This window comes from Capricornis sumatraensis, chromosome 18, assembly GCF_032405125.1.
Source record: "Capricornis sumatraensis isolate serow.1 chromosome 18, serow.2, whole genome shotgun sequence".
In the NCBI taxonomy this organism is placed as follows: Eukaryota; Metazoa; Chordata; class Mammalia; order Artiodactyla; family Bovidae; genus Capricornis; species Capricornis sumatraensis.
This window is the reverse complement of record NC_091086.1, coordinates 74,120,965-74,147,810: the sequence shown is the minus strand read 5'-3', so window position 1 is coordinate 74,147,810 and position 26,846 is coordinate 74,120,965. Positions and strand designations below refer to the sequence as shown.

The following is a 26,846-nucleotide window of genomic DNA, read 5'->3' as shown; positions in this document are numbered from 1 at the left end:
AACATTCATTTTTTTAAAATCCATTTTCTTTAGCGCGAGCTCTGCCACTGGTTTTGTGTGATGACTTTGCTTTTATTTCCTCTCCAAACGCCCCCCTGTAGACATGCCCAAGCCTCCCAAAGAAGACCTTTTCATCTTGCCGGATGAGTATAAATCATGTGTAAGGCAAAAGCGGTCCCTTCTGAAGTCCCATAGGAATGAGGAGCTGAATGTGGAGACGCTGGTTGTGGTTGACAAAAAGATGATGCAAAACCATGGCCACGAAAACATCACCACCTACGTGCTGACAGTTCTCAACATGGTAGGCACGCCCTCCTCTTTGAGTCATGCATGTGATTCCGCCTCCCAGTGTGTGTGAGTGTGTGTGTTTGCCTCCTACTTTTACTTGTGGATTCGTGTACTCAAGAAATATTTTATCCATGATAGCGCCTTCACTTTTACTATGCTCCAATCAGAAGAGCCATTTTCACTCCTTCAGAGAATAAAATCTGGAGGATGAACAATTTGATCCTCTCTGTAAGCCGATAACATATTTCAAGTTTACAATGTCTCCATTTATGAGAAATCTCCAAGAGGATGCTGAGACATTTGAGTGCAGGAAGTCTGCCCATTGGCATTATATATGTGTGATTTTAGATGGCCCTATAGAAATGCCCATCTCCCCTGGTGGTTCAGGTGGTAAAGAATCCGCCTGCAATGAGGGAGACCTGGGTTTGATCCCTGAGTTGGGAAGATCCCTTGGAGAAGGGAATGGCAACCCACTCCAGTATTCTTGCCTGGAGAATTCTATGGAGAGAGGAGCCCGGCAAGCTACAGTCCATGGGGTCACAAAGGGTTGGACGTGACTGAAGCGACTTAAATCACAGCACATAGAAATGCTCATCTTTTTAGGAATATGAATATAAAAGATGCATTATTTTATCTACCAGAACAAGAAGCAGTACACCGTTGACAATGTCACTGCAGGGGTGACCTAAACGGAAATGAAATCCAAAAATGAGGGGATGTATGTATACGTGGGGCTTCCCCGGTGGCTCAGTGGTGAAGAGCCCACCTGCCAGTGCAGGAAATACGGGTTCAGTCTCTGGGCCGGGAAGATCCCTTGGAGAAGGAAATGGAAATCCACTCCAGTGTTCTCACCTGGGAAATCCCACAGGCAGAGGAGCCTGGCATGCTGCGGTCTGTGGGATGACAGAGTTGGATGTGACTTTGTGACTGAACAATAATAAATAATGTAGACATATAATACCTATAACTGGCTCCCTCCACTGTACAGCAGAAACCAGCGCACTATAAAGCAACTATACTCCAATAATTTTTTTTTAAATGTCACTGCAGATAAAAATGTGTCTGGCTTCATGTCTGCTTGACAGCTCTAGTCTTTACTGAAGTGTGGCGAGAGGTGTCTAAGCCCCATTCCACCTAAGTGGAATCTGCATAACAGAAGACAAGATTGGGGGCCATCGACGTGCATTTTTAAAATAGTTGTATTTGAAACATACGTTTCACTTCCCGATAAACAGAGTGCCCCTAAATGTGATTCAGTTTGCCGTGATTCGGGATGGCTGCTCTCCCTGTCCTCGATTTTTCGGCCAGACCCTCGTGGTTTCCGGTCTCCCAGGAGACTGAGGGAGGTGGGCACCAGAGGCACCCGCCGCTGCAGGTCTCTGCCATTTGCAAACATCGCCTCTGTCCTGTTGAGCTTCTCCCGCATTTCCACATCTTGGTGCCAGATCCGTTCCCTGGGGCTTCCCGTGACCGTTGACTCATCCTCACTCAGCACCTCAAATGCCTGAGGGTTAGGGTTAGCTTGATCACTCTGATCACTCGTTTCTACTCCTGTGATCTTCACCTCTAATGTCTGCGTCTCCCCTTGATCACCATCTTTCTACACTGATTTCCTTCTCTTTCTTGTATCCTCTTGATCTTTTCCCAAGAAGTTCTCTTATGCTTCTGGAATCTTTCACTAGGACAGCTTGGGGAGTGCTCACCTGTGGATCACCACTGTCAGTTAAAAAAGAAACTTCCTTGTAGTCTAATGAGGACACTTACCAACTAAGGGGCCTTGTGAGCCCTTCACTGGTGTTTGATAACACGTGGGACCTGCCTCCCCAGACTTCATTGTTTTATTTCCAGGCACCAACTATAAGGACCCAATAGTTGGTGTAATTAGATGTTCCCATACCTGTGTGTCTTGGGCTTTCCTGGTGGCTCAGCTGTTGAAGAACCTGCCTGCCATGCAGGAGACCTGGGTTCCGTCCCTGGGTTGGGAAGATCCCCTGGAGAAAGGGAAAACTACCCACTCTAGTATTCTTGCCTGGAGAATCCCATGGACAGAGGAGCCTGGCAGACTACAGTCCATGGGGTCTCAAAGAGCCAGGCAGGACTGAGCAACTAACACTTTCACTTTCACACTTTCACTTCACATCCATGTGTGTCTAGCAGTGTAAGAAACCGAACATTGCTCTGTCAGTGGAGACCACGGAACTGGCCTTCAGCTGTGAACTGCAAGCTAAGGGCTGGGGGACAGGGTGTCATATGTAGGGACTGATGTGAATTACCTATCTTTCCCAGGTGTCTGCTTTATTCAAAGACGGAACAATAGGAGGGAACATCAACATTGCCATTGTCGCCCTGATCCTTCTGGAAGAGGAACAGGTATCCTATCTTTGATACAAGCAGCTTCCCCCCACTCAGAAAAATAAGTGCAAAATAACTATTCATTTTCCTAAATGTAATTTTTCTGTGGCTTCTTTCCTTCTCTTTCCCTTGAGGACAGAAACGTTCTGATATTGTGTGTCTAATACAGTCAGTTTCTTGTCAGTTCCCATAATGCTTATGTGACTTTTGTTTGTGATTTTTGTTCAGAGAAGTAAGACATACTCGTTTGCTTGGCTAATAAGAAAATGGAAAGGAAAAGTAACTTTAAAATGTATTTATTTATTTGGCTGCACTGTCTTAGTTGAGACGCTTAGGATCTCCAATTTTCATTGCAGCGTGCAGGGCGCTTTAGTTGGGGCCTGTGGGATTTAGATCCCTGACCAGAGATTGAACCTAGGTCCCTTGCATTGAGAGCGTGAAGTTTTAGCCACTGGACCACTGTGGAAGTCCCAGAAAGAACTACTGTAAACACCTGGGTGGGAAATACACTAGGAATACGAAGCGTGTTCCACTGTGAGCCCTGAGGATGGAGGTGGGGTCTTTTGTTAGAAGACGTTTAATCGCGCCCCATAGCCCAGAGGTTGCACCGTACTGTGCGGCCCTGCATGCCTGCACTCTTACCTCCCAACCGCTGACACTCACCTTCACCACCTTCAGTCTCAGCATTTTATTCTTAGAGCCTACAATATCAGGCGCATTTCTCTCATTGCTTGCAAACCTCCAAATTATGCTGGGTCTTGGGAGCAGTGGGGAAAAGATTCTCTGGCGCCTTCATTCCAGAATCACTGTGTGGACACCCAGAGGTGCTATAGGACACAGTAAGGACTCGGGTGGGCATCTTGTGGCAGAACTAAGGGGGAGTATCTTAGCCATAAAGGGCTCTCAGTTCTATTTTGCCCTGAGCTGGTCATTGACTGGATGTCAGGGAGTGAAGTCGGGTCCTAGTCAGGCACCCACCCTCCAGTTCCACCCTTGCTGGTGTTTTGGCAGAGTCTGCTGTTAGCCATAGCTGTCTTGTTCATGAAACAAATAATTTTTAGATGAACTCTGAGATCCTTGATAAGATCTCAGATGCCTTCAGATTTGCAGGTTCTGGGCTGCGGCCCTCTTGCCACGCAGGCGGGGTGTGCAGGGGCAGGAGTGTTTCTGGACTGAATAGTCAGCTAGGTACAACACTGTTGCCTCTCATCTGTGTCTGCAGAGGGGGCTGCTGAACGAGCAGGGATTCCCAGGTGACAGGTTAATTATTCTCTGCATTAAAACGTTTCACCTTGGAATTCATCCAAGCGGCAAAGAATAAGCAAGGTTATCGTTTGATCATACACCTGTGTTAACTTTAATTAATGCAGTTTTCCTGGAAATCACCGGCTGAAGAATGTAAGGCATGTCCCATGGTTGATGTACAGCATTAAGCTTGGGTGCATTTGGCTCCCTGGAAAGACATGGTAAACACTGAAGGAGAAAACGTGTTAGTGACTGAGAGGCACAGTTCCAGCCCAGCACTCTGGTCAGAAAAGCTTTAAACAAGCTGTTGTCCTGAAATGGAGATGTTTAAGCTGGTTTCCTGTGACCGTCCGTAGGAAAATATATCAAACCTTTAGATAAGGTTTAAATAACTCATCTGCCAGCTTTGAGAGCTATTCTTACCAGCCCCCCTGCCCAATTCTTCTTTTGCCAAGAGTTCAGGTGACCTTCTTTCTGATCTTTCATTGCTGATCTATTAGAACTTAGTATATATACCATGGTGGCTCAGTGGTAAAGAATCTGACTGCCAATGCAGGAGATGCGGGTTTGATCCCTGGGTTGGGAAGATCCCTTGGAGGAGGAAATGGCAACCCACTCCAGTATTCTTGCCTGGGAATTCCCATGGACAGAGGAGCCTGGCGGGATATAGTCCTTGAGGTCACAAAAGAGTGAAACATGACTTAGCTACTGAACAACAGCAACATGTGGAGGAGGCCGAACGTCATCTGCAACTAGCCTTCTAGGTCCAGCCTGTTTTCTAGAAATAAAGAAACTTCTTTCTAGACATAAAGAAATAAAGCTTTGTCAGTTGAGCAGCCCCTTCTTACAACATGGTGTCTCTGTGGAAAACTGACCTAATTTAACACTGTAATAATAACTCTTAGAAGAGTTACAGACACAGAAGTAATGTTTCTTGGGTCATCGAAATGTGATCAGCGATCGAATGCATCCCCACTGTTTTTGTACAGAACGAGAGGAAGGGACACGAGCGCCTACACTGAGCCTACAAGTTTTATACACAACATCCTCCTTTTGATTTTAAGACATGAGATGGGTAAATTAGTCCACCTGCCATTCAGATTCACCCACGTCACTGAAACCCAAGTCAGTGCCAGTTGCGGTGATGACAGTGCCGGTGCAGTTGCTTGACATGCTTTCTTCCTGTTATCTCGGGCTCTCGGGCGCCCTCCCACGCAGCCAGGGTTGGTGATAAGCCACCACGCGGACCACAGCTTGAGCAGCTTCTGCCAGTGGCAGTCTGGACTGACGGGGAGAGATGGCGCTCGCCATGACCACGCCATCTTACTCACCGGCCTGGACATATGCTCCTGGAAGAACGAGCCCTGTGACACCCTGGGTAAGAGCCTCCGCTGGGGCTGGGACAGACTCGTGTGTGCCGTGTGCCATCAGCAGCCCGGGATACGGAGGGTTCTCACCTCCCTCCCGGATCCGTAAGCGGCAGCTGCTGCCGAGTGCCTTTGTAAGAAACAGACGCCCTCCCTGCATAAACGTTGGCCAAACATAAAAGTGTGCTTGTCGTCACCAAAATCACTTCTTTCCCATGGAAAGTTCTCACCGATTCAAGAACTCCTGTCTCTTCCAATTTGAGAACTAATTTCTTCCATTTCTACCTCTAATTGTGAGAGTGGGATCAAGAGGTCCAAGTGGGTCTCTCATGATAGGAAAGAAATATGTTTATGAATATTTAAAGAGATACTGCAATAATACTGTGTTCCTCATCTTTCTGTTTCTCTATAAATACCTCAATCTTAGCCACCTTTAGCATGTTAAAGAGCTGACTGTATCTTAGTGGTACTTTGTGATGCAAAACTTTTTTATACTTTTCCAAACAGTGTAAACAGTGAAATGTGAAACAGGAAACCCTTGGACAATCACACAAAGGGCCCTGACTAATGTGGGAGAAGGGCGTCTGTTCTCTGTGGAAAAACAGTCCACAGTTCTGTGCGATGTTCAAGTTACAGGTTACAGTGCGGGCAACGTCCATGAGGCGGGTTTTGTGCAAATGGTGTAAAATAGTGTAAACAGTGAGCTACGAACAGAGGTGCTCCTGGACTTTTTTCTTTTATCTATTTCTCCATTTCTTTCCAAAGAGACTTCTTTATTACAAAAACATTCAAACAAGGCTGGGTTTGATAGAGGTCAGTCCTGACTCCTTGTTCCCAGAAAAGCCTGCATACAAAGTGGGCCCTCAGCCACCTGCGTCGCCGTGGGATCCAGCAGGGTTCCCGGCCCCCAGCTGGTGGGCCTGACCCACTGGGCCTACCCTGTGCAGGCAGTGAGGCTGACCGGGAACGCCTGCTTTCCTTCTGGGGCCTGGAACCGGGGCCCACACCAGGCAGAGATGCCCTGTGGCCAGCCCCCAGCCAACGCCTGGACCTGAGTCTCTGCTGAGAACCCCTGGTTGGCATTATTCCTCCTGTGAGGGGAATTAAGTCCTTTTGTGCAAGGACAGTGCGGAGAGGGCCCCAGATCCTCGGGCCTGGTTTCCCCCGGGCATGTCCCCACGTGCTTGCTTCCTCTGCTGATTCTACACTGTATCATTTTATCCACCTTAAATTATACCCATGAGCAGGACAGATGCTGACTACCCCCCCGGCAGGTCGTCCACCCTGGAGTGGCCGTGAGGGCCACCGACACCCACTCTCTACAGCACTTTGTGTCTGGCCTCTGAGGACACAGACGTTTGTAGGAAAAAAGCTGAAATCCTCCTCCTTCAGCACGGAACCCCCTTTTCGATGTTGCCCCCCTTGTAAGCTGTAACTTGAACATGACATAGAACTGTGGACTGTTTCCATGAAGAGAGAACAAAGGCCCCCTCCCACGTTATTCAGGGCCCTTTACGGGGGTTTCCTGTTTCACGTTTCACCTGACAAAGACGAGGACCAGGCGTCTCTGAAGGACGGAGGGGAACACACACGTGTGCTACGCCCCCGTCTCTATTTTCCTCCAGTGCTGGGCCTGTATGTTGTTTTCATCTGTTTGTCTCGTAGGATTCGCACCCATCAGCGGCATGTGCAGTAAATACCGCAGCTGTACAATTAATGAGGACACAGGTCTCGGACTGGCCTTCACCATTGCCCACGAGTCTGGACACAAGTGAGTGCGTCTCCCTCGGAAGGTGGAGGCTGGCGTCCTCTCTGGACTGGATGTTTGTCTTGAGACGGTGATGGGTAGGTGACGTCTGTAAGGGGACATTCCAGCAGGAATGCCGTGGACCGTAGGAGATGCTCACGTAGGTGCATCTATTTCGTTTGAATGCCTCTCTGTGCACGGTCTCAAGCGGTGGTGACCCGCACGTTTGCTCTTTGCTTCCTCTCTTCATCTGTTCCTGCTCACACATGTGCAAACAACCACACACTGCAGACTCGTCTGTCCCTGCTCCTCTGTCCTGTGTCTTGAGCTTGTTCCTATGGGCTGACTGCATTCCCTGGTTAGCTCCTGCAGAAGGACCCCATGTGACTGAGGATGGTAAACGTCGGTAACTTACTGTTCGAAAGTTTGCGTTCTGATGTCACTCTGATCATTTGCGGAGGTGGGTTGTGGTTGGTGTGCAGGGTTTGGGGAACGCAGACAAGACAAGAGATGCAGTCTGGTAGGAGCTGGTTGGCTTCCCACATCCCCACGTGCCCACTGTTGTCAGTTGTGAATTGAAGCAGCAACAGGGCGAATGGGGAGCCTGGGGCCTTGGCGGATGGATGGACCAGTGCAGGACCAAGCAATTCTCAGTGATGGGTGGCTTGTCATTAGCAATATCTTTTAAAGTGAGAAGCTTACCTTTATTCCTGTAAAAATGAAACACTTTTGTCAATTATTTCTAGTAGCTGTTATTCTTAAACAAGCTTTCTTAGTCTCACTTTGAGGCACCATCTACTTAAAAAGTAATTTTTTTTTTTTTACTCAGTGGGGCTCACTTGCTGACTTTCTGCAATTGCCTTGTTTATATGAGCATCAGCAGTAATAACACAAATGTTTTTCTTCTGGATTGAAATTGCACTTGAAGCTTCTAGAAAGCGCACAAGCAGGAGTTACAATTTTTTTCTAATTTTACTTTCATTCTCGTGATTTTGCTAATCACAAAATTTGCAAAAGGCTTTGTTCGTCATTTGGTTTTTGCAAAGCTGACTTCTCCATCCGGTCAGAAATTGGACTGAGGCCACTTGCATCATCCTGACCTGTTCAAAGCATCTCTGTGTGTGTGTGAATGAGTGTGTGTGTGGACACGTGTGCCTGCCTTTAATAGGATCTCACAGAGGCCATGCAGACTTAGGCTCTGTGTGAACTAATGCCCTGAAAGTGAAGCTTTATATCTTATTACTGATCTCTTCATCATTACAGGTAATGATTGATTTTTTCAGTGCCTAGAAAATTGCACCTACACTTTACAAAGCTTTCAATTAAATCATAATTGTACATGGGCTGCTGGAGTTAAAACTTCAAAAACTCCCATTATTTTTATGACATGGGGCTCTTGCTGTCCTCTGAACCATACCAAAATTTAATTAAACAATCAAGGTAAGAAATATTTAAGTCATCAAGGGCTGAACAAACCAGCGTTAGACAAGCAGTTGTGATCTGGGCCCTGGCAGTCCTGGCAGCCACAGCTGGTGAATTTAACTCAATTCAACTCTGTGCATCCAAGTCAAGACTCCCCATCTTCCATGTCAACGAGCATCAGCGTTTGCTTTTGTTTTTTTCCTAGAGTGGATGCATCTGTGCTAAGTCGCTTCAGTTGTGTCCAACTCTCTGTCCAACTCTCTGACCCCATGACCTGTAACCCACCAGGCTCCTCTGTCCATGGGATTCTCCAGGCAAGAATATAGGAGTGGGTTGCCATTTCCGTCTCCAGGGAATCTTTCTGACCCAGGGATCGAACCTGGGTCTCCTGCATTGGTAGGCAGGTTCTTTACCACAAGTGCCACCTGGGAAGCCCCTTTTTCTTAGAAGCCAGCTATTATTCCTTTTGTCACTAGGGCTCAGTGTAGGTGGAAAAAGAATTTCTTCCAAATAAGAGCAAAGTGTTTTTGTTTGCAAGTGGGGATATAGAAGGGAGGAAGGAAAGGGACTCTAGGGGTGTGGGTGCAGGGAAGCCCCACTCTGAACAGAACTGACCCCAGGAAATGAGCAGCTCCTTCTCCAGCACCTGCTTGTTGAGACCACTGTGCAAGAGTCAGAGAGGCTGGGAGCCCTGAGTGTTTCATGTCACCAGTGAAATGGCTTCTGACTGTATTAAGGAAATAAAAAGTCCAGTGGGAGGTGTGCCCAGAAAAGGCATGTGCCAGCTGCCGTAGCAAACAGCCTGGAATGGTAGCCCTGTGTGGTTATTCTGAATAGGGTCATGCATGTCATGAACGGAAATTTGCATCTGTGTCAGCAACCTGATGGCTCAAATGGTAAAGAATCTGCCTGCAATGAAGAAGACCTGGGTTTAATCTCTGGGTTGGGATGATCCCCTGGAATAGGAAATGGCAACCCACTCCAGGATTCTTGCCTGGAGAATCCCATGGACAGAGGAGCCTGATGGACCACTGTCCGTGGGGTCACAAAGATTCAGACACAACTTAGAGACCAAACAACAGCAATGATCAATAGTGTATATGTGTCGATCCCAATTTCCCAGTTCACCCCACCTCTCTTTCCCGCTCACTATCCGTATGTAAGGGGGCGTATTACTAACACATCATTCACTGTGGCTATTACATTTATGCAGTAATTATATTTCAGTTCAGTTCAGTCACTCAGTCGTGTCACCAACTCTTTGCGATCTTATGGACCGCAGCACGCCAGGCCTCCCTGTCCATCACCAACTCCCAGAGTTTACCCAAACTCATGTCCATTGAGTCAGTTATGCCAAACTTCACCTGTGAAACAGGATGTTTTATAACTTAATCAATCCAATCACTTCTCCACTGATCTCCAGTAGCATATTGGGCACCACTGGAGATCAGTGGAGAAGTGATTACGTTGATTAAGTTATAAAGCATCCTGTTTCACAGGTGAAGGTTTGGTTTATCTTCAGAGGACCTGGTCATTCAGGTTTATCATTACAGTGGATAATGTAATTGTAATGCATTTATATTATGTACAGCAATATGTATGTAAAGCACAGAGCTTTACAGTTCAAAAAAGATTCAGTTCATGTCCACCCCGTTTCTTCTGCCAAGTTCAGTTCTTTTTTAATCTCAAGGCATCTTGTGGTTTCTACTGGGAAATCTGACCTAGGAACAGGAATTGCCAAATGAGCACGTGTCTGCTCCTTTCGAGTGTGCAGCTGAGCCAGGTCTGGTGCAGGGTGGGCTTCCTGGTTGTACTGAGTCACCTGTCACACACAGCGTGTGCGGTTTGCTCGATGGAGGTGTTGAAGAATTGGTGCAGAGGCACGAGGGCTCAACTACACATTTTGGAGAATGTGTCATCTGGGCATGAATCCATTTGAAAAATTCTCATTTGCCAAAGGAGGTCATGCCATTCGGCAGGCAGGGCCCTGGAACTCAGACCCCAGATACCCTGTGGTTCTCTGGCAGCCTGACCATGCCAGGGTGCATAGCCTGGTCTCCTCGTCAGTGGGTTTCTGTACATAAAACTCCCGGAGTCTCTGAGACCTCAGTTCAGCTCAATTCAGTTCAGTCACTCAGTCCCGTCCGACTCTTTGCAACCCCACGAATCGCAGCACGCCAGGCCTCCCTGTCCATCACCAACTCCCGGAGTTCACTCAGACTCACGTCCATCGAGTCAGTGATGCCATCCAGCCATCTCATCCTCTGTCGTCCCCTTCTCCTCCTGCCCCCAATCCCTCCCAGCCTCAGAGTCTTTTCCAATGAGTCAACTCTTCGCATAAGGTGGCCAAAGTACTGGAGTTTCAGCTTTAGCATCGGTCCTTCCAAAGAAATCCCAGGGCTGATCTCCTTCAGAATGGACTGGTTGGATCTCCCTGCAATCCAAGGGACTCTCAAGAGTCTTCTCCAACACCACAGTTCAAAAGCATCAATTCTTTGGCGCTCAGCCTTCTTCACAGTCCAACTCTCACATCCATACATGACCACAGGAAAAACCATAGCCTTGACTAGACGGACCTTAGTCGGCAAAGTAATGTCTCTGCTTTTGAATATACTATCTAGGTTGGTCAAAATTTTTCTTCCAAGAAGTAAGCGTCTTTTAATCTAATGGCTGCAGTCACCATTTGCAGTGATTTTGGAGCCCCAAAAATAGAGTCTGACACTGTTTCCACTGTTTCCCCATCTATTTCCCATGAAGTGATGGGACTGGACGCCATGATCTTCATTTTCTGAATGTTGAGCTTTAAGCCAACTTTTTCATTCTCCACTTTCACTTTCATCAAGAGGCTTTTTAGTTCCTCTTCACTTTCTGCCATAAGGGTGGTATCATCTGCATATCTGAGGTTATTGATATTTCTCCCGGCAATCTTGATTCCAGCTTGTGCTTTTTCCAGTCCAGCATTTCTCATGATGTACTCTGCCTAAAGCAGGTGCAATCTGAGTTCTGTTACTTGAGCTGAGCATTGCTAATATATGAAGTTGGCTTAAATACATAATTTTCATGGTCATCACAGAAAATCAAGAAGATATTAAACATACTGCGCTCAAGAGTATGCATGAGCCATCATCCTGCCCCCCCTCTTTTTTCTACTGTTTACCAACCCATTTGGGGGCTTCCTGGTTGGTAAAGAACTCGCCTGCCAACACAGGACATGTAGGTTCGATCCTTGGTCGGGAAGATCCCCGGGAGGAGGGCATGGCAACCCACTCCAGTATTCTTGCCTGGAGAATCCCATGGACAGAGAAGCCTGGTGGGCTACAGTCCATGGGGCCACAGAGAGGCAGACATGACTGCACACACATGCACGCACTGATCCGTTCACCAGGCACAATTTGCCTTCTGCCAGCAGACCATTGTGCAGGATTGTACAAACCGACTAGTGATCCGTGCCCTCCAGAAGCCTAAAGCAAGGTGAGATAGACATGGCATGCGAGAGGTCAACCAGTGAGGGCTGCAAGCTTGGCAAGATGTGCAAGGAAGATCAGGGAAGGCTTTTGGAAAGAAACAGAATTGGTGTGCGGATACCATTCTGTTTAGCCATCCTTAGCTGGTGCTATTAGATGCCCTTCCAAGCGCTGGATGGTGACGTGTGCACCTCACTGATTTGTGGCTGTTCTCTGCCATCAGCCTGAGCCCCTAGCTGGACCAGGTAGGCCCTGGGTGATTTTAAGGGTTTAAAGAATATCAAAGCAATAGTTGCTTAAAGATCATCTGATGTGGTGATTGTCAGACTGTCCCCCAGGAGCCCCAGCAGGTTGGAGCATCATTTCTTACCAATTTTATCTATTGTCATTCCTCTTAAGATTTTTGTTTCTGTGACCAAAAGTGTCTGAAACCCATTGATCTTCAGCTGAACTGCCTCCTCATTACCACCCTTACACACACACACAGACACATACACCAAAGTTATGTATGCAAGTGATAGCTGGCATCTGGGTGTCTTGAATCAGGGAAAGAGATATTTTAAATTTTCCTTTTTTGACATGCGTGGTGCCAGATATGCTGAACAGTTTAAGAGGAGAGTTTTATTATCCCATTTTATAGGTGAGAAAACTGAGACTAAGGAACTTGAAAAATTTGCTCCACATCAAACCACTTGTGAATGACAGGGCCAAGACCCTGGCTGGAGGTTCCCCCACTGCCACAACACATGTTCTCCCAGGTTATCTGAGCTGCCCTGGCTTCAAGAGTCCCACCTGGCTGCCGTCCCCATGTGGACTTCCTGTCTGTCAGGGAGGACGGGTTTGCTTCTGGAAAAGCCTGCACCGGAGTCTGGACAGGTCCTGCCTGTGACGCCATCATCATAGCCAGCGTGTGGTCTACCTTCCAGATGACTGACCCAGCGTTGCTTCCGAAGGGTCTTCCCTTTGTCTTAACCACTGCTGTCTGATCGGCCTGAAATAGTGATGCAACCTCTAAACATGCTTGTTCATCCTGGGTATATCATTGCGTGCATGCGTGCCAAAGTCACTTCAGTCATGTCCGACTCTTTGCGACCCAATGGACTGTACCGCACCAGGCTCCAGAATACTGGAGTGAGTCACCACACCCTCCTCCAGAGGACCTTCCTGACCCAGGAATCAAACCCATGTCTCTGAAGTCTGCATTGGCAGTTCTTTACCACTAGCACCACCTGAGAGGCCTGGGTATATCCTTGGTAGTAAGGACATACTGGCTGATGTAGTTGAATAACTCAAGAAAATTCTGTAAAAGACATTAAAAGCATGTGACACTGAATATAATTCTCAAGTCCAGTTTGATCTGAAATGATGTCTACATTTGGGTATTTGAGTTGGTGTTATAGCTGGAAGGGTTTTTCTTATTCATTCAACAGACATCATTGGAGCACCTGTTACAAGCTAGAAAGTCCACTGGTGCTGGGTCTCTGAGCACAGTTAAGAAGACCTTCTGTTCTCTAGAAACTTAAAAGCTAGTACACAAGAAACAGGGAATATGTATTGTTTTAAAATATAGAATAGTAACCGCTTGGAATAAAGTACTGTGAGTCATGGAAGCTAAAAAAAAAAAAATGTCTGGCATGTACAACTTGAATAGTAATTTTATTTCTTAGCTGCCAAATACCAACCTTATCTCCAGAATGTGCCCTATTCATTCTTCCATGATGGTATTAATGTTAATATCAACTGTGATTCTTAAGTGCCGCTTTCATGCCACTAGGCTGATCCCCCTCACTCCCTCAGTGCAGCTTTGGGCTTGTATTGCTTCGAAGAACAACTTGAAACATAGTGCTAAAGTTTGGGTGGATATCAGAATCATTTTGTTAGGATTCACCCAAACACCAGAACCTAACCCCCAACTTGGGCTTCCCTGATGGCTCAGATGGTAAAGAATAAACCTATGACAAACCTAGACAGCATATTAAAAAAGCAGAGACATCACTTTGCTGACAAAGGTCCATATATCAAAGCTATGGTTTTTCCAGTAGTTATGGATGGATATTGAGGGTTGGACCATAAAGAAGGCTGAGTGCTGAAGAACTGATGCTCTCAAGAGAAGACTCTTGAGAGTCCCTTAGACTGCAAAGAGATCAAACCAGTCAATCCTCAAGGAAGTCAACCCTGAATATTCATTGGAAGGACTGATGCTGAAGCTGAAGTTCCAATACTTTGGCCACCTGATGCAAAGAGGCAACTCATTGGAAAAGACCCTGATGCTGGGAAAGATTGAGGGCAGGAGGAAAAGAGGGCAACAGAGGATGAGATGGTTGGATGGCATTGTCAACTCAATGCACAAGAGTTTGAGCAAACTCCAGGAGATAGTGATGGACAGGGAAGCCCGGCTAACTGCAGTCCATGGGGTCACAGAGAGTCAGACAGGACTGAGAGACTCAACAACAACCCCCAACATTACTACATCAAAACTCTACCAGGTGGGCTTTGGGGAGCCAGTGTATGGTACATTTCTCAGATATTCTGATGCTCAGGCAAGTCTGAGAATCATCGAAAATGCCTTTGATGAAGATGTTGAATCCCCAGGCACAGGATACTGTGGCTTTGAATTCCTTAGAAGTGAAGGCAGAATTGGTAGCAGATTCATCTAGGGCACTTGCTGGACCCTGATGTGTCGTATTCATCTTCGAGTCAAGGGCCATCCAGGGGAAGGCACTTTGCTATTTCACCTTCATCACTTTCTCCCCGAGGCAGCCTCCACGTGGATGACGCCTGAATCCTCCATTTCTCAGGCACATCCCCTCTGCCGTGCGGTCACCTTCTCCTTGACTGAGTGCTCTAAGGGAATTTCAGGTGGAGGCCGCAATAACCGCATCTGCATCCCCCTGGGTGATGAGCAGGGATGGTGCAGAAGCTGGGCAGTGTTTGTGCATCAGGCTTCCTTGGACCCACCCTTCACCCACGCTCAGGTTACACTATTGCATGGGTCCTGCCCGAGCTCTGACATCAAGAGTACTGGGTTCCAGGCCCAGCTCTGAGGCCCTGGGCTAGTCTGTCTCCAGCCTCCCATCTCACTGTCATTGCAAATATAATGTCTACCTCGTAGACCTGTAGTGAGAAAATAGTACTTAATGTGCTTAATGTCCTACCCAAAAAATTGTTTACAAATGGGAGTCGTTCTTCTTCCTGATATTGTTAAACAGCTCTAAGGAAAACAGCGGAGTCTCCAGCCTCTGCCACAAGTGCAGATTCCCCGGCCCCCTGGGAGCCCACCTCCCATGTGTCGCTGTCTCCCAGCCCTGTGCCCCTCCCTCCATTCATCATGGGGTTCTTGGCAGAGGAAAGCCCACATGGATCCAGGAACCGTGCATCCCTCTTTGCGTCCTCCCTCTCTTCCCTTCCCCTTCCTTCTGTATCCTGCTCATTCGGAACTGCTCTCTGGGACTCCATACAGTGACTGGGTGGGCTCTGTGCTAAGTCGCTCAGTTGCGTCCAACTCTGTGACACCATGGACTGTAGCCCACCGCATTCCTCTGTCCGTGGGGATTCTCCAGGCAAGAATACTGGAATGGGTTGCCATGCTCTCCTCCAGGGCATCTTCCCAACCCAGGAATCAAACTGGGGTCTCCTTACTGCAGGCAGATTCCTTACCAGCTGCGCTGCCAGGGAAGCCTGAGCGAGTGGGTACCAGACACTAAAGGCCAAAAATGGCTTGACTCTCCAAGAGTGTATCCACCCTGATGGGATGTCTTCAAGGTCATGGAGCTCCCAAGTCCCCAGGCTTCCTTCCTAATGCAGCAAGTTGTGCTCTTCTGAGGTGGATGAAGATGGCAACCTGAGGCAATCCTACCGGACTAGCTTCAGGAAGTTAAGAAGCAGCAGCTGATTTAATGGGCATAGGCAGCAGCTGTCAGTGGGATTCTTACAAGCTCAAGGCTGCAGCTTTGTCAAGTGACAGTAAGGATGCACTGTTGGCGTTTGGGGTTTTGACCATCTGCAAAACACCTGCCTCCAATGCAGGGGACCTGGGTTCAATCCCTGGGTTGGAAAGATCCCCAGAGAAGGGGATCCCACTCCAGTACTCTTGCCCGGGAAATCCCATGGACAGAGGAGCCTGGCAGATCACCATCCATGGAGTCTGAAGAGTCAGACATGACTGAGTGACCGAGCACACACGCACACACCCCGCACTGGAAATGCTTTTTTATAACTGAAACGTCTGCCCTTCCCAGATACCTGGCCGTGGGCTCTGGTTAGATGGTGGGCACTTTCAATAGCTGCACAAATGGTAGTTTCTCCCGGAAGGGTCCATGACCACGTGGATATTTTCCCCGGTTTGGTTTCCCCTTGCCGGCCTGCCTAGCACACAGGAGGAGGGGTCTTCGCAGGGCTGACCTGTGTTGGTTTGAGCGCGTGCGATCGCTGACCTTGTTCTTCGCTCTGACAGACCCGTCTCTCTCCCGCAGCTTCGGCATGGTCCACGACGGAGAGGGGAACGTGTGCAAGAAGTCGGAAGGCCACATAATGTCCCCCACGTTGGCAGGACGCAACGGGGTCTTCTACTGGTCCCCCTGCAGCCGCCAGTACCTGCACAGGTTTTTAAGGTACGAGCCCCGCGGCTGGCTGTGTGTCTCCCGGTGCCTGGGACGCTCACGGCTGGGTCCGCCGAGTCCCATCGGAGCAGTCCCCAGACTCAGGGGTACCGGCCGCTCCCCTCCTTACTGTGTAGCCAGGTTCCTAAGGGGCCTTGGAACACGAGCCATCTGTGGCCCGGGGGTTGGGGTCCCCCATTGTAAAGGAGATGCAAAGAGCATGCTTCCTTATTTTCAAAATACTCGCATGCTGGCTGGAAACGGGAGGGAAGTGGCTACTTAGGTCTCTTTAAACACACTTACATGTCTGAGCTTCGTCAAGGAGAGCGTGAGAATCATCGCTCTTATTTCACTTATATGTTCTTGGGGAAAAAGCTTAACACCTGAAACCACCTTACCTTAAGAATTTGTAGCAGATTATCACAAGAAAAAAATTAGTAGACTTGAAAGTCAGAGAGAGAAAAGAAATGAAGGAAGACCAGGGGGAAACATACAAATATATAGACCCTGGGGCTTCCCACGTGGCACCAGTGGTGAAGAACCTGCCCGCCAGTGGAGGAGACAGAAGTGATGCGGGTTCCGTCCCTGGCTGGGGAAGACCCCCTGGAGGAGGGCGTGGCAGCCCACTCCGGTATTCCTGCCTGGAGACTCCCATGGACAGAGGAGCCTGGCGGGCTATAGTCCGTAGGGTCGCAAAGAGTGGGACACAACTGAAGCAATTTATCTCATATAGATTGTAAAGGACAGCCGTTGGCTGTGATGTTGAAGCTTAAAATTGGGCTAAGGTGTTTCTAGAAACCAACACAAGTATTTCAAGGTAAGCAAAGTTTTACTAGCACAGAATTCTTTAGAAATATAAAAACTGTATATGTGTGTATATAAACATAATTATAGATTTATATAGCTACATACATTTATAAGGGCCTCCGGGGTAACTCAGCTGGTGAAGAATCTGCCCGCAATGCAGGAAATCTGGTTCGATTTTCTTTTCTCCTGTTGCACAAATGAATTAGTCTTGTTCCCTGACCACCATTTGGGCAGGGTCACGGGCACCATTTGGGCAGGGTCACGGGTGTCTCCCTCTTGGCCGTGCTCCCAGTGTGTTGCTTATCATCCGATGGGCAGCTTCCCACACCCACCTGTGATAGCAAGCCAGTGGCCCGTTTCCCTTTCCTTCTGCCTCTTCCAGCGCTTCTCCAGACCTCATAGCATGCCTTCTGAGTTGCAGCCTGACCTCCAGCCTGCAGCTGTGGTCCTCCCTCACAGACTTACCCTGAGACCTCAGCCAAGATGGTACATTTTACCACCTGACGGAATGGTGGCTGCTTTCCATATCCTGTGCCACCCTGGAAGGGTGAGAATTTTGTGGATGATATCTGTATCCTGGGCCTCTCTGGTGGCTCAGTGGTAAAGAACCTGCCTGCCAACTCAGGAGACATGGGTTCGATCCCTGGGTTAGGAAGATCCCCTGGAAGCAGGCACGGCAACCTGCTCCAGTCCTCTTGCCTGGAGAATCCCATGGACAGAGGAGTCTAGTGGGCTTCAGTCCATGGGGTTCTAAAAGAGTCGTACAGGACTAAGTGACTAAACAACAAGAGTAACGAATCTGAATCCTGTAATACAAACCTGTACTCTAGGGATATACACTTGATCGCTTTCTAAAATTTCTGTTCCCAGAAGGGCAGCATTCACACTCTTCTTCCACTGACATGACACAATGGGTCCTTTCAACGTCTGCTCTTCCCTGTACACTGATCTCTTGGAGTCAGGTTGGGAATTGTCAGCACTGTTTTTAGCTGCTTCATGCAGCTGCTCAAATTTTTAGGGGCATGTGTGTGTGTGTGTGTGTGTGTGTGTGTGTGAAGGATTCTGCTTTCTCTAACAAAGAAGTGTATTGACAAGGAAATTTTTAAATGTTTTTATACCTCAAATCCTTTGTATAAATTTTATATCCTTAAAAATTTAATTCTTTTTCACCTTACTGGTCTTGATGAAGATATGTAAACATTATAAATTTTTTGAAATGTGCTCTGAAAACCTGAAAAGTGCAGGCATCAGGGATGCAAAGTGTGGGCTTGCAGGGAAAATCAGCTTCATGAAAGAGTTTGGGTTTTAAACTGCCAAGAAATATAGAAGAACTCATGGAAAGAGAGCAGTCCTAGTCTGAGAGAAAAATTCTCTCCATGACATTAATCATGGGTGCAATCGTCAAATCAAAATGTGACCCTGGCAATGACTGATAAGAGTCTGGAGCCCAAAGCTATTTTGTTCAGTGATACTGGAAGGTTAAATGCATGCTGAAGTATGCTTATTGATTTTTGTGCCGATTAGTAAAACTCTTTTCTAGCCATGCAGTAATAAACAGTTGCTTTCAGGGAGTTTACTAATTTCTTTGCACCACATAATAATAAAAATGCAAGATTTTTTTTTTCATGCTCAGAAATGTGTTTTCTTGGAAGATCAAGTTTTCCAAGAAAGCCTCTCATTGTCAAATTCACTCTTCAGATTCTTAGTACTTGAGGTGTCTGGTTGTGAACTGAATGTGCCCACAGTGTTTCAACCCTGATTTTTCATTGGCTTAATGACCCTGAATCCATCTTCTTTTACATGTTTTCTGACTCCCTAACTTTTAAGTAATCAAAACACTGTTATATTCTCCACCAGTTAGTCAGCAGTTTGGATGTGATCCCGACAATGAGTAAGGACAAGTGACCAACTTTTCAAAGATGAATCTGCTTTCTTTTATTAGCAGTTTAGCATTGGGTATACAGAAAAATTATATATAATAAGGGAACTCAATTGGCCTGAAGTTGTCAGCATGACTTTTCTCTATACTTAGTAGTAAGTGTTTACAGTAAATTCCTCAGACTCATCAGTAAAGACGTATGTCACTTCCTGCAGACAGACAGACCTCATCACATTTACTCATGTCTATATCTGGGAGGCCTAGGACTTAGGGAAATTTTAGCTCATTATTTTGAACTTAATGGCAACATGGGCTCATCTTCAGTTTGCTGCTTGAAAGTTTGAATCATGAACTGCTGATCAGAGAACATCGCCTCCCCTCTCATCACAGAACTGAACTGAACTGAAACATTTGTTCAGTCGTGTCCAACTCTGCGACCCCAAGGACTGTAGCCCCCCAGGCTCCTCTGTCCATGGGATTCTCCAGGCAAGAATTCTGGAGTGGAGTGCCGCTGCCTTCTCCAGGGAACCTTCCTGACCCAGGGATCAAACCCAGGTCTCCCGCATTGCAGGCAGATTCTTTACTGTCTGAGCCACGAGGGAAGCCCTCTCATCACATAATCCACATTCATACATGAGAAAGGTCATTGCGGGAAAGCAGGAGTTTAAAGGGGCACGGATGCCCTGGCGTGCCCCAGACCACCCTGTGGATGCGAAAATTTGATTTGGCCTGAAAGAGTCTGTTTGGGGGCATAAGAGAAACAAGATACTTCAGTTTATATCTTGCCCTTCTGTTTAATATTGATCTTAAGAAAAACAAGCCCTTGAGTCATGGCTAAATGTAGTTTTTGTGAGACTGGAGGATGAGCACTTTCCCGTAGATCAGCCAGGGAATCAGCTCATGTGCCAACCTGGACTTTCCCGTGTAAGCCTGGGAGGCCTTGACCATGGCAAGTAGGTAGCCTTTTCTGATGGCCCGTGTCCTCTGTTGGAAGAAGAGGTGGTGAAGGTTAAAAAAAAAAAATCTCTGGAGGTCTTTAACCTGTTATGGTTCATGAGTCATAGTGGGGAAAAGGACTTTGAAATTTTCTTATAGAACTTCTGGTTTGGCCTAATATTCTTCATTAATGTTATTTTTTTGCTGTGCTTGACCACATATATAATATATATATATGTACCAAATTATAAGCTCAATAACATTTTACAGCCTGGGGGGCCACAGTCCATAGGGTCACAGAGTGGGATGTGACTGAAGCGACTTGGCACACACGCGCACACACTTCAGTGTAACTTCCACGGAGGTCGTGATCTGCAGCACATCACGATGGCCAAGTCATGGAGGCAGCCTGAGCGTCCTTCAGGGGGTGGAAGCGTAAAGAGGATTTGGTACATACGAGGTATATGTGATGTTTATATGTGTGTGTGCACTGGTATGTGTGTGTGTGCGTGCGTTTAGTCGCTACGTGGTGTCTGACTCTTTGCGACCTCATGGACTTTAGCCCGCCAGGCTCCTCTGTCCATGGGATTCTGCAGGCAAGAATACTGGGCTGGGTCATCATTTCCTCCTCCAGGGGATCTTCCCAACCCAGGGATAGAACACAAGCCTCCTGAGTCTCAGCACTGGCAGGCAGATTCTTTACCACCGGCGCCACCTGGGAAGCTCATATGACTGTGTCTATATCTACCCATGCACACAGTGGAATATCGTTCAGCCACGAGAAAGAGGGAAGTTCTATCATGTGTGACAACGTAGATGAATTTTGAGGGCATTATGAAATGTGTGAAAAGAGTCAGAGAAAGACAGACATGGTATGATTTCAGAATGTGTGGGATGTTGAAAAGAAAAACAGAAAGAGAGAACAGGTTGTTACTTTGGGGTGAGTAGGGTGAGGTAAAGATTCCCGTCAAGGTGAACAACCCCACAAAGAAAAGTTGGGAGATGCCTAAGGTGACCTACTGCCGTGGAATTTGTTGTGATTACAGAAGTGTTTTATTTTTGTTTCTTTGCTGTTAACGTTTGCTTATGGAAATTTATAAGCAGAATTTAGTTGCTATTTGCAAACACTTGTTTGTCCTCCTCCCTCCCAATGAAAAATTATCCCGAAGCATGTCTCTGTAGGGAAGAGAATGCCCTGTTGGTGGAGGAAGAAATCCCTAATTGGTAGTTAACCATCTGCTAGTGAACTGAAGGAAAGAATGAGCTTCTTCTAGGCCTGGGAATCTAGTCAGAAGTCAGCCTCCGTATTGGAAGCTATTGTGCAGGAAAGGGAGGAAGGAAAAAATCACAGCCTTTGAAATGGGTTGATCACGTTTCTGCTGTTAACAACGCTCATTTCATCTTTTTATTGTTCCTGGCAAGGAGTGTACTTTAGACGGTGTCTGTTATAGGAGCTTCTCGCCTCGAGAATCTGGTTGTACCATTTCTTCCCACTTTCCCCATGCTAAGTGAGAGATCCCATGAATAGCAAATGGCCTCCTCAGAAAAGGTGACATAGATGATGAACGTGTGGCCCCTATATTGAAATACGATTAAGATAAATGTTTTATTTCGACATCAGGGGAAAAGAAAAAAAGTGTCCCTTCTTCTTTGCACAAGACATGTTGTAGATTTCCATGAGGGGAAACAAAAGGCCTGATTGCGTGTACACCTTTGGTAACTCCTGGCCTCACCAGCAGCTCCTCTGTGTTCCAGCACCGCCCAGGCTACCTGCCTTGCCGACCGGCCAAAGCCCGTGAAGGAGTACAGGTATCCCGAGCAGCTGCCCGGAGAGTTATACGACGCAAACACGCAGTGCAAGTGGCAGTTTGGAGAGAAAGCCAAGCTCTGCATGCTGGATTTCAAAAAGGCAAGCGAGTGTTGGCAAGTGTTCAGTGCGAAATGCTTCATAAAACCGTTTTATTCAGTGAAGCTGACGTTGATGTATGCTGCGTTTATTGGGTACCTACCAAATGTCAAATCCTGTGTGTTAGGGCTGGCCCTGTATAACAGGAAACCCATGTTTTACTGGCAAAGAAGACCGCCGTGGATGCTGCGGTAGGCATCAGCTTTCTCCCGAGTACTGACTTGGCCTCTTGGGTCAGTTCCTGCGGATTTATCATGCGGGAGTTCAGTGAGAGCTCTTGGTTGGTGGAAGCTGGCAAATTAATACGCTGCATTCTTTTCAAATGGTGTTTAAGGAACAGTGCTCACTGCCCCTGCGCCCCCACCTTCCTCGGACAGAGACAGAATTTACCATAAGGCCTATCTGGGACTTCTTATCATTAAATTCCTCAAATGAAGTATTCCTAGAGAAGCCTTTCATAGTAGTCCACTGACCCCAGGGACACCAGCAGAGTGGTTTTCTCACATAGATTCCCCATATAACCCAGAGACACGTGGTCTTGCTAGACAAGGGAACATGAAGATTTCATAACTTGCTCTACTAAACTGCTCTCAAAGCCACCCATAAATGGAATGAAAGTAGTTATTTTGGGGGCTTCCCTGGTGGCTCAGTCCATAAAGAATCCACCTGCCAATGCAGGAGACCTGGGGTCGATCCCTGGGTCAGGAAGATCCCCTGGAGAAGGAAATAGCAACCGAGTCCATTATTCTTGCCTGGGAAATCCCACAGACAGAGGAGCTTGACAGGCTACAGTCCATGGGGTCACAAGAGTTTTCTTTTATCCTAGTTTATAATAAAATCAAAAGGAAAGTGGACAAAAATATATAGTCCTCCAGAAATCTCCAACATTTCAGAACATGCTGGGAATATGCCCAGTTTAAATCCAACATGATCATCTTCTTTCTTCTAAACTCAAGTAGGTCTCCCTGCAGAGTCAGTTACAGCTGTCTGCCAGAACTGGATGTTTGTCTCCTGAGCTGGGTAATCTCAGCTTGGAACCAGGACAGTAAATCAGCTAGCGTCAACACAGTATTCCCAGCGTTGCTTTTTCTGGTGGAGGAATATGTAAGATCCCTGAGAATTTTTTCTGTTATTCTTCTGTTTGCGAAGGAAAAGGAGCCCACATCTGACATTTTCTTTCAAAGGGAGCGTGTTCTATAGCATACTCCTGGTTTCCACACTGTTTTGCTGAGACTGTGGGCTGTCATCCGTGGTAAACTAGTGCTGCTTGGAAAATACAGGGAGTGAGTTAAATGCACCATTTCTTTCTATTCTTGTTATTGTTAAGTCACTAAGTTGTGTCCAACTCTTTTGTGACACCATGGACTGTAGCCCGCCAGGCTCCTCTGTCCATGGGATTTCCCAGGCAAGAATACTGGAGTGTATTGCCATTTCCTTTTCCAGACATCTTTCTATTACTGAAGAAATACTTACACTCAGGGAAATGCATTTGTTTTAGATTTACAATTAAATTTTTACCTGGTAGCCTTTTATCAAACTGAGGTCCCCTTTTGGTCCTTGCTTGGTAAGAGATTCTGTTAGTTTGTTTAATAATATTATTTACAGCTTCTGTAGCCTCTGCAATATTTGATACTTGGTATGTAATGATTTCAGAGATGAGTGTTAAATTCTTTAACAAAGATGATATATTTTTCTGTTTTTCCCATCGGTTCTATTAGTTTTTGCTTTGTGTATTTTGAAGCTAGGTTCTTAGGTGTATACAAGTTTTGGACTTTTGTCTTCCTGATCCTTTCATTAATGTATGATAACTTTATTTTACTTTTGATAATGTCACTTTTCTTGGACCCTGCTTTATCTCATGCTGATACAGCCACATCAGTTTATTTAAGGACACTCTGCATACTTTCCCCATTCTTCACCTGCCCGTTTCTCCATGTTTTTATGTAACACATGTCTCTTGTAGCATCCTTTAGCTTGATATTGCTTTTGTATCCAGTTGAACAGTGTCTAGCCTTTCACTGAAATGTTTAATCCATTTATGTTTAATGTAATTATTGACATGGGACTTCCCTGGTGGCTCAGATGGTAAGGAATCCCCCTGCAACGCAGGAGACCTGAGTTTGATCCCTGGGTTGGGAAGATCCCCTGGAAGAGGGCATAGCAACCCACTCCAGTATTCTTGCCTGGAGAATCCCCATGGACAGAGGAGCCTGGCAGGTTATAATCCACGGGGTCGCAATGAGTCGAACACGACCAAGCGATAAGCACAATTACTGACATAGTGGATTTAAATCTCCCATTTTGCTGTTTGTTTCCTGCTCTCACTCCTTTTTTGTGTCTGTTTTCTTTTGGATTAAATCTCTTTTCAAAAATTCTATTTTTTGAACCAATTTGCTTTTTAGCTGTCTTTTTCTTGTACTTTTAGTGGTTGCTCTAAAGCTGCATCTGTAACTTGCGACCTATGTAGAATTAGCATCATGTCACTTTATGCAAAATGCAGGATCCTTACAACAAATGGGTCCATGGGGGCTTCTTTCACACTTTGTCCTATCATCATGATATATTTTATTTCTTTTGCAAGCTATGAGCCACATGGCACACTGTTACAATTTTTGTTTTAGAATAATTTATTATTTTTAAATAAAATAGAGTTGCCTGTTATGTTAACCCACACATTTGCCATTTATTATTCATGCTTTCTTACAGATCAGTTTCAAACTGTGTCATTCCCTTGCGGCCTGAAGAACTCCCTTCAGCATTTCTGTAGGAGAAACCTGTGGCCGTAAAGAATCTCAGGTTTTCTTTATCTGAAAAACGTCATTAATTTACCCTCGGTTTTCAAGAACAGTTTTTTGTGAATATAAAATTCTAAACAGTTCATTCTTTGTTCCTTTTTTTCCCTTTAGACCCTTTAAAGATATAGTTCCATTTTCATCTGGACTCACCTGTTTCTAATAAGAGTTTGTCATCATTTGTATCTTTCTTCTAACATTCCTAATCATTTATTTAGACAATTCATCAAACTCTGCATTTGGTTTAAGTTTCATACTAGAATCACCATTTGGTTCTTTTTTATAGTCTGTATTTCTCTAGAGAATATCCCATTTGTTCACTTAGGTCCATTTTTTGAATATATTATAACATATCACTTGCGTTACAATTATATATTGTGATATATTGTTATTGTATGTTAAGTATATTCATATTACATTGTTATAGTAGGTGAATTCTTTTGATCCCCCAAGCCTTTGTTTTCTTATTCCTTTTTTTTGTTTAGTCACTCAGTCATACCTGACTGTGACCCCATAGACTGTAGCCCTCCAGGCTCCTCTGTCCATGGGATTCCAGGCAAGAATGCTGGAGTAGGTAGCAATTTCCTTCTCCAGGGGATCTTCCAGACCCAGGAATTGAACCTGAGTCTCCCATATTGCAGGCAGATTCTTTACCGTCTGAGCCACCATTATTCTTCCTTAGGGCTCATCTATTCGGGGTTTTCCTTAGCTCTAAGGCACAGCCTGTATTCTACCTATTAGACACCTTGTGGTTCTTACTCATAAGACGTGGACTTTGGGCTTTCCACAGGATGCCCAGATGCTCACTGTATTTCTTCACACTTTGAGTGAGCCAGAACACTGCTTTTTCCCAGCACTGTGTATCCACAATCTTCCAGCCCTTATCAGCTTTCAGCTCAAAGATGCTGTGCTCTGCCAGGCCACTTGGAGTCTCATCCTGTGTATCAGCCATTCACCGCTTAGATAAGGACCTGCAGGGAATCTTCAGGGCTCCCTATTCAGTTTAGTTTTTTTTTCCTTTCTGGCCATCGTCCCACAAATTCTGGCTACTTCTGCAGCCCCGACTTGGATCTCTGCACTCTCAGTTCGGCGAGACTGCTGTTGTCTGCATAGGATCCGCATTTCTGTACCATGGTCAGCAAAATGTACCCAGGCAAGGAGCTGGGCAGAGGTGGCACTCACCTGATGAATTTCTCTTCTCTTGAGAACTATGTACTGTGTTGCTTGTTGCAAGAGTCTGAAATAATTAGCCAGTTTTATAGCTTTTAAATGTAGAAAAGTAAGCCTAGTACCAGTTACTTCACCATAAACAATTGAGAAGATACCTTTTGAAAAAAAAATCCATCAAAGTCAGTATTGTAACATCTTTCCCTATAATGTGAAATTATTTTTTAATGCAAATAAAATTTACATAGTTTTCTTTTTAGAAGTTAAACTCTACTCATGTGGCCAAAGCTTCTAATATAAAGAATCTCAACTTTAGATACAGAGTGACAATTAGATTCTATATATTCCACATGAATTGAAGCATCTCAGGAAATTCTCAATCATAAAATTTAATTTTTCAAATGACCTCCTGCTGAAATCTTATAAGAATGAGTCTATTTGATTAAGTTGAAATGTAAAGATCTTGAACTTTTCTGATGGGAGAATATAAAATAATAAATAACAGAAAAACTACCCAGTGCCTAAACTAACCCTTGGCACTTAGGACCCACTTAAGGATGACACTTGAGGAGATGTTGAGGGACAGAGAGGCCTGGCATGCTGCAGTCCATGGGGTCACAAAGAGTCAGACGTGACTGGGCAACTGAACAACAATAGTTGCTTTATAGTGTTGTGTACTTTTGTGTTCAGCAAAGTGAGTCAGCTACATGTTTACATGTGGCCTCTTTTTTTAATTTCCCTCCCACTTAAGTCAACACAGAGCATTGAGTAGAGTTCTCCGTGCTATACAGTAGGTTCTCATTCAGTTCAGTTCAGTTCAGTTCAGTTCAGTTCAGTCGCTCAGTCGTGTCCGACTCTTTGCGACCCCATGAATCG

The 26,846-nt window shown here is 46.0% G+C and overlaps 1 protein-coding gene across 1 annotated transcript in view; it reads left to right on the top strand.

Moving 5' to 3' along the window:
* Positions 1-26,846, top strand: part of ADAMTS16 (ADAM metallopeptidase with thrombospondin type 1 motif 16) — a 173,280-nt gene that overhangs the window by 50,547 nt on the left and 95,887 nt on the right. The window contains exons 4-9 of the mRNA XM_068990533.1: positions 102-301; positions 2,575-2,658; positions 5,104-5,263; positions 6,918-7,023; positions 16,358-16,495; positions 21,861-22,014. Of these exons, the coding sequence (XP_068846634.1) occupies positions 102-301; positions 2,575-2,658; positions 5,104-5,263; positions 6,918-7,023; positions 16,358-16,495; positions 21,861-22,014 (842 nt within the window). The remainder of the gene's footprint in view (positions 1-101; positions 302-2,574; positions 2,659-5,103; positions 5,264-6,917; positions 7,024-16,357; positions 16,496-21,860; positions 22,015-26,846) is intronic.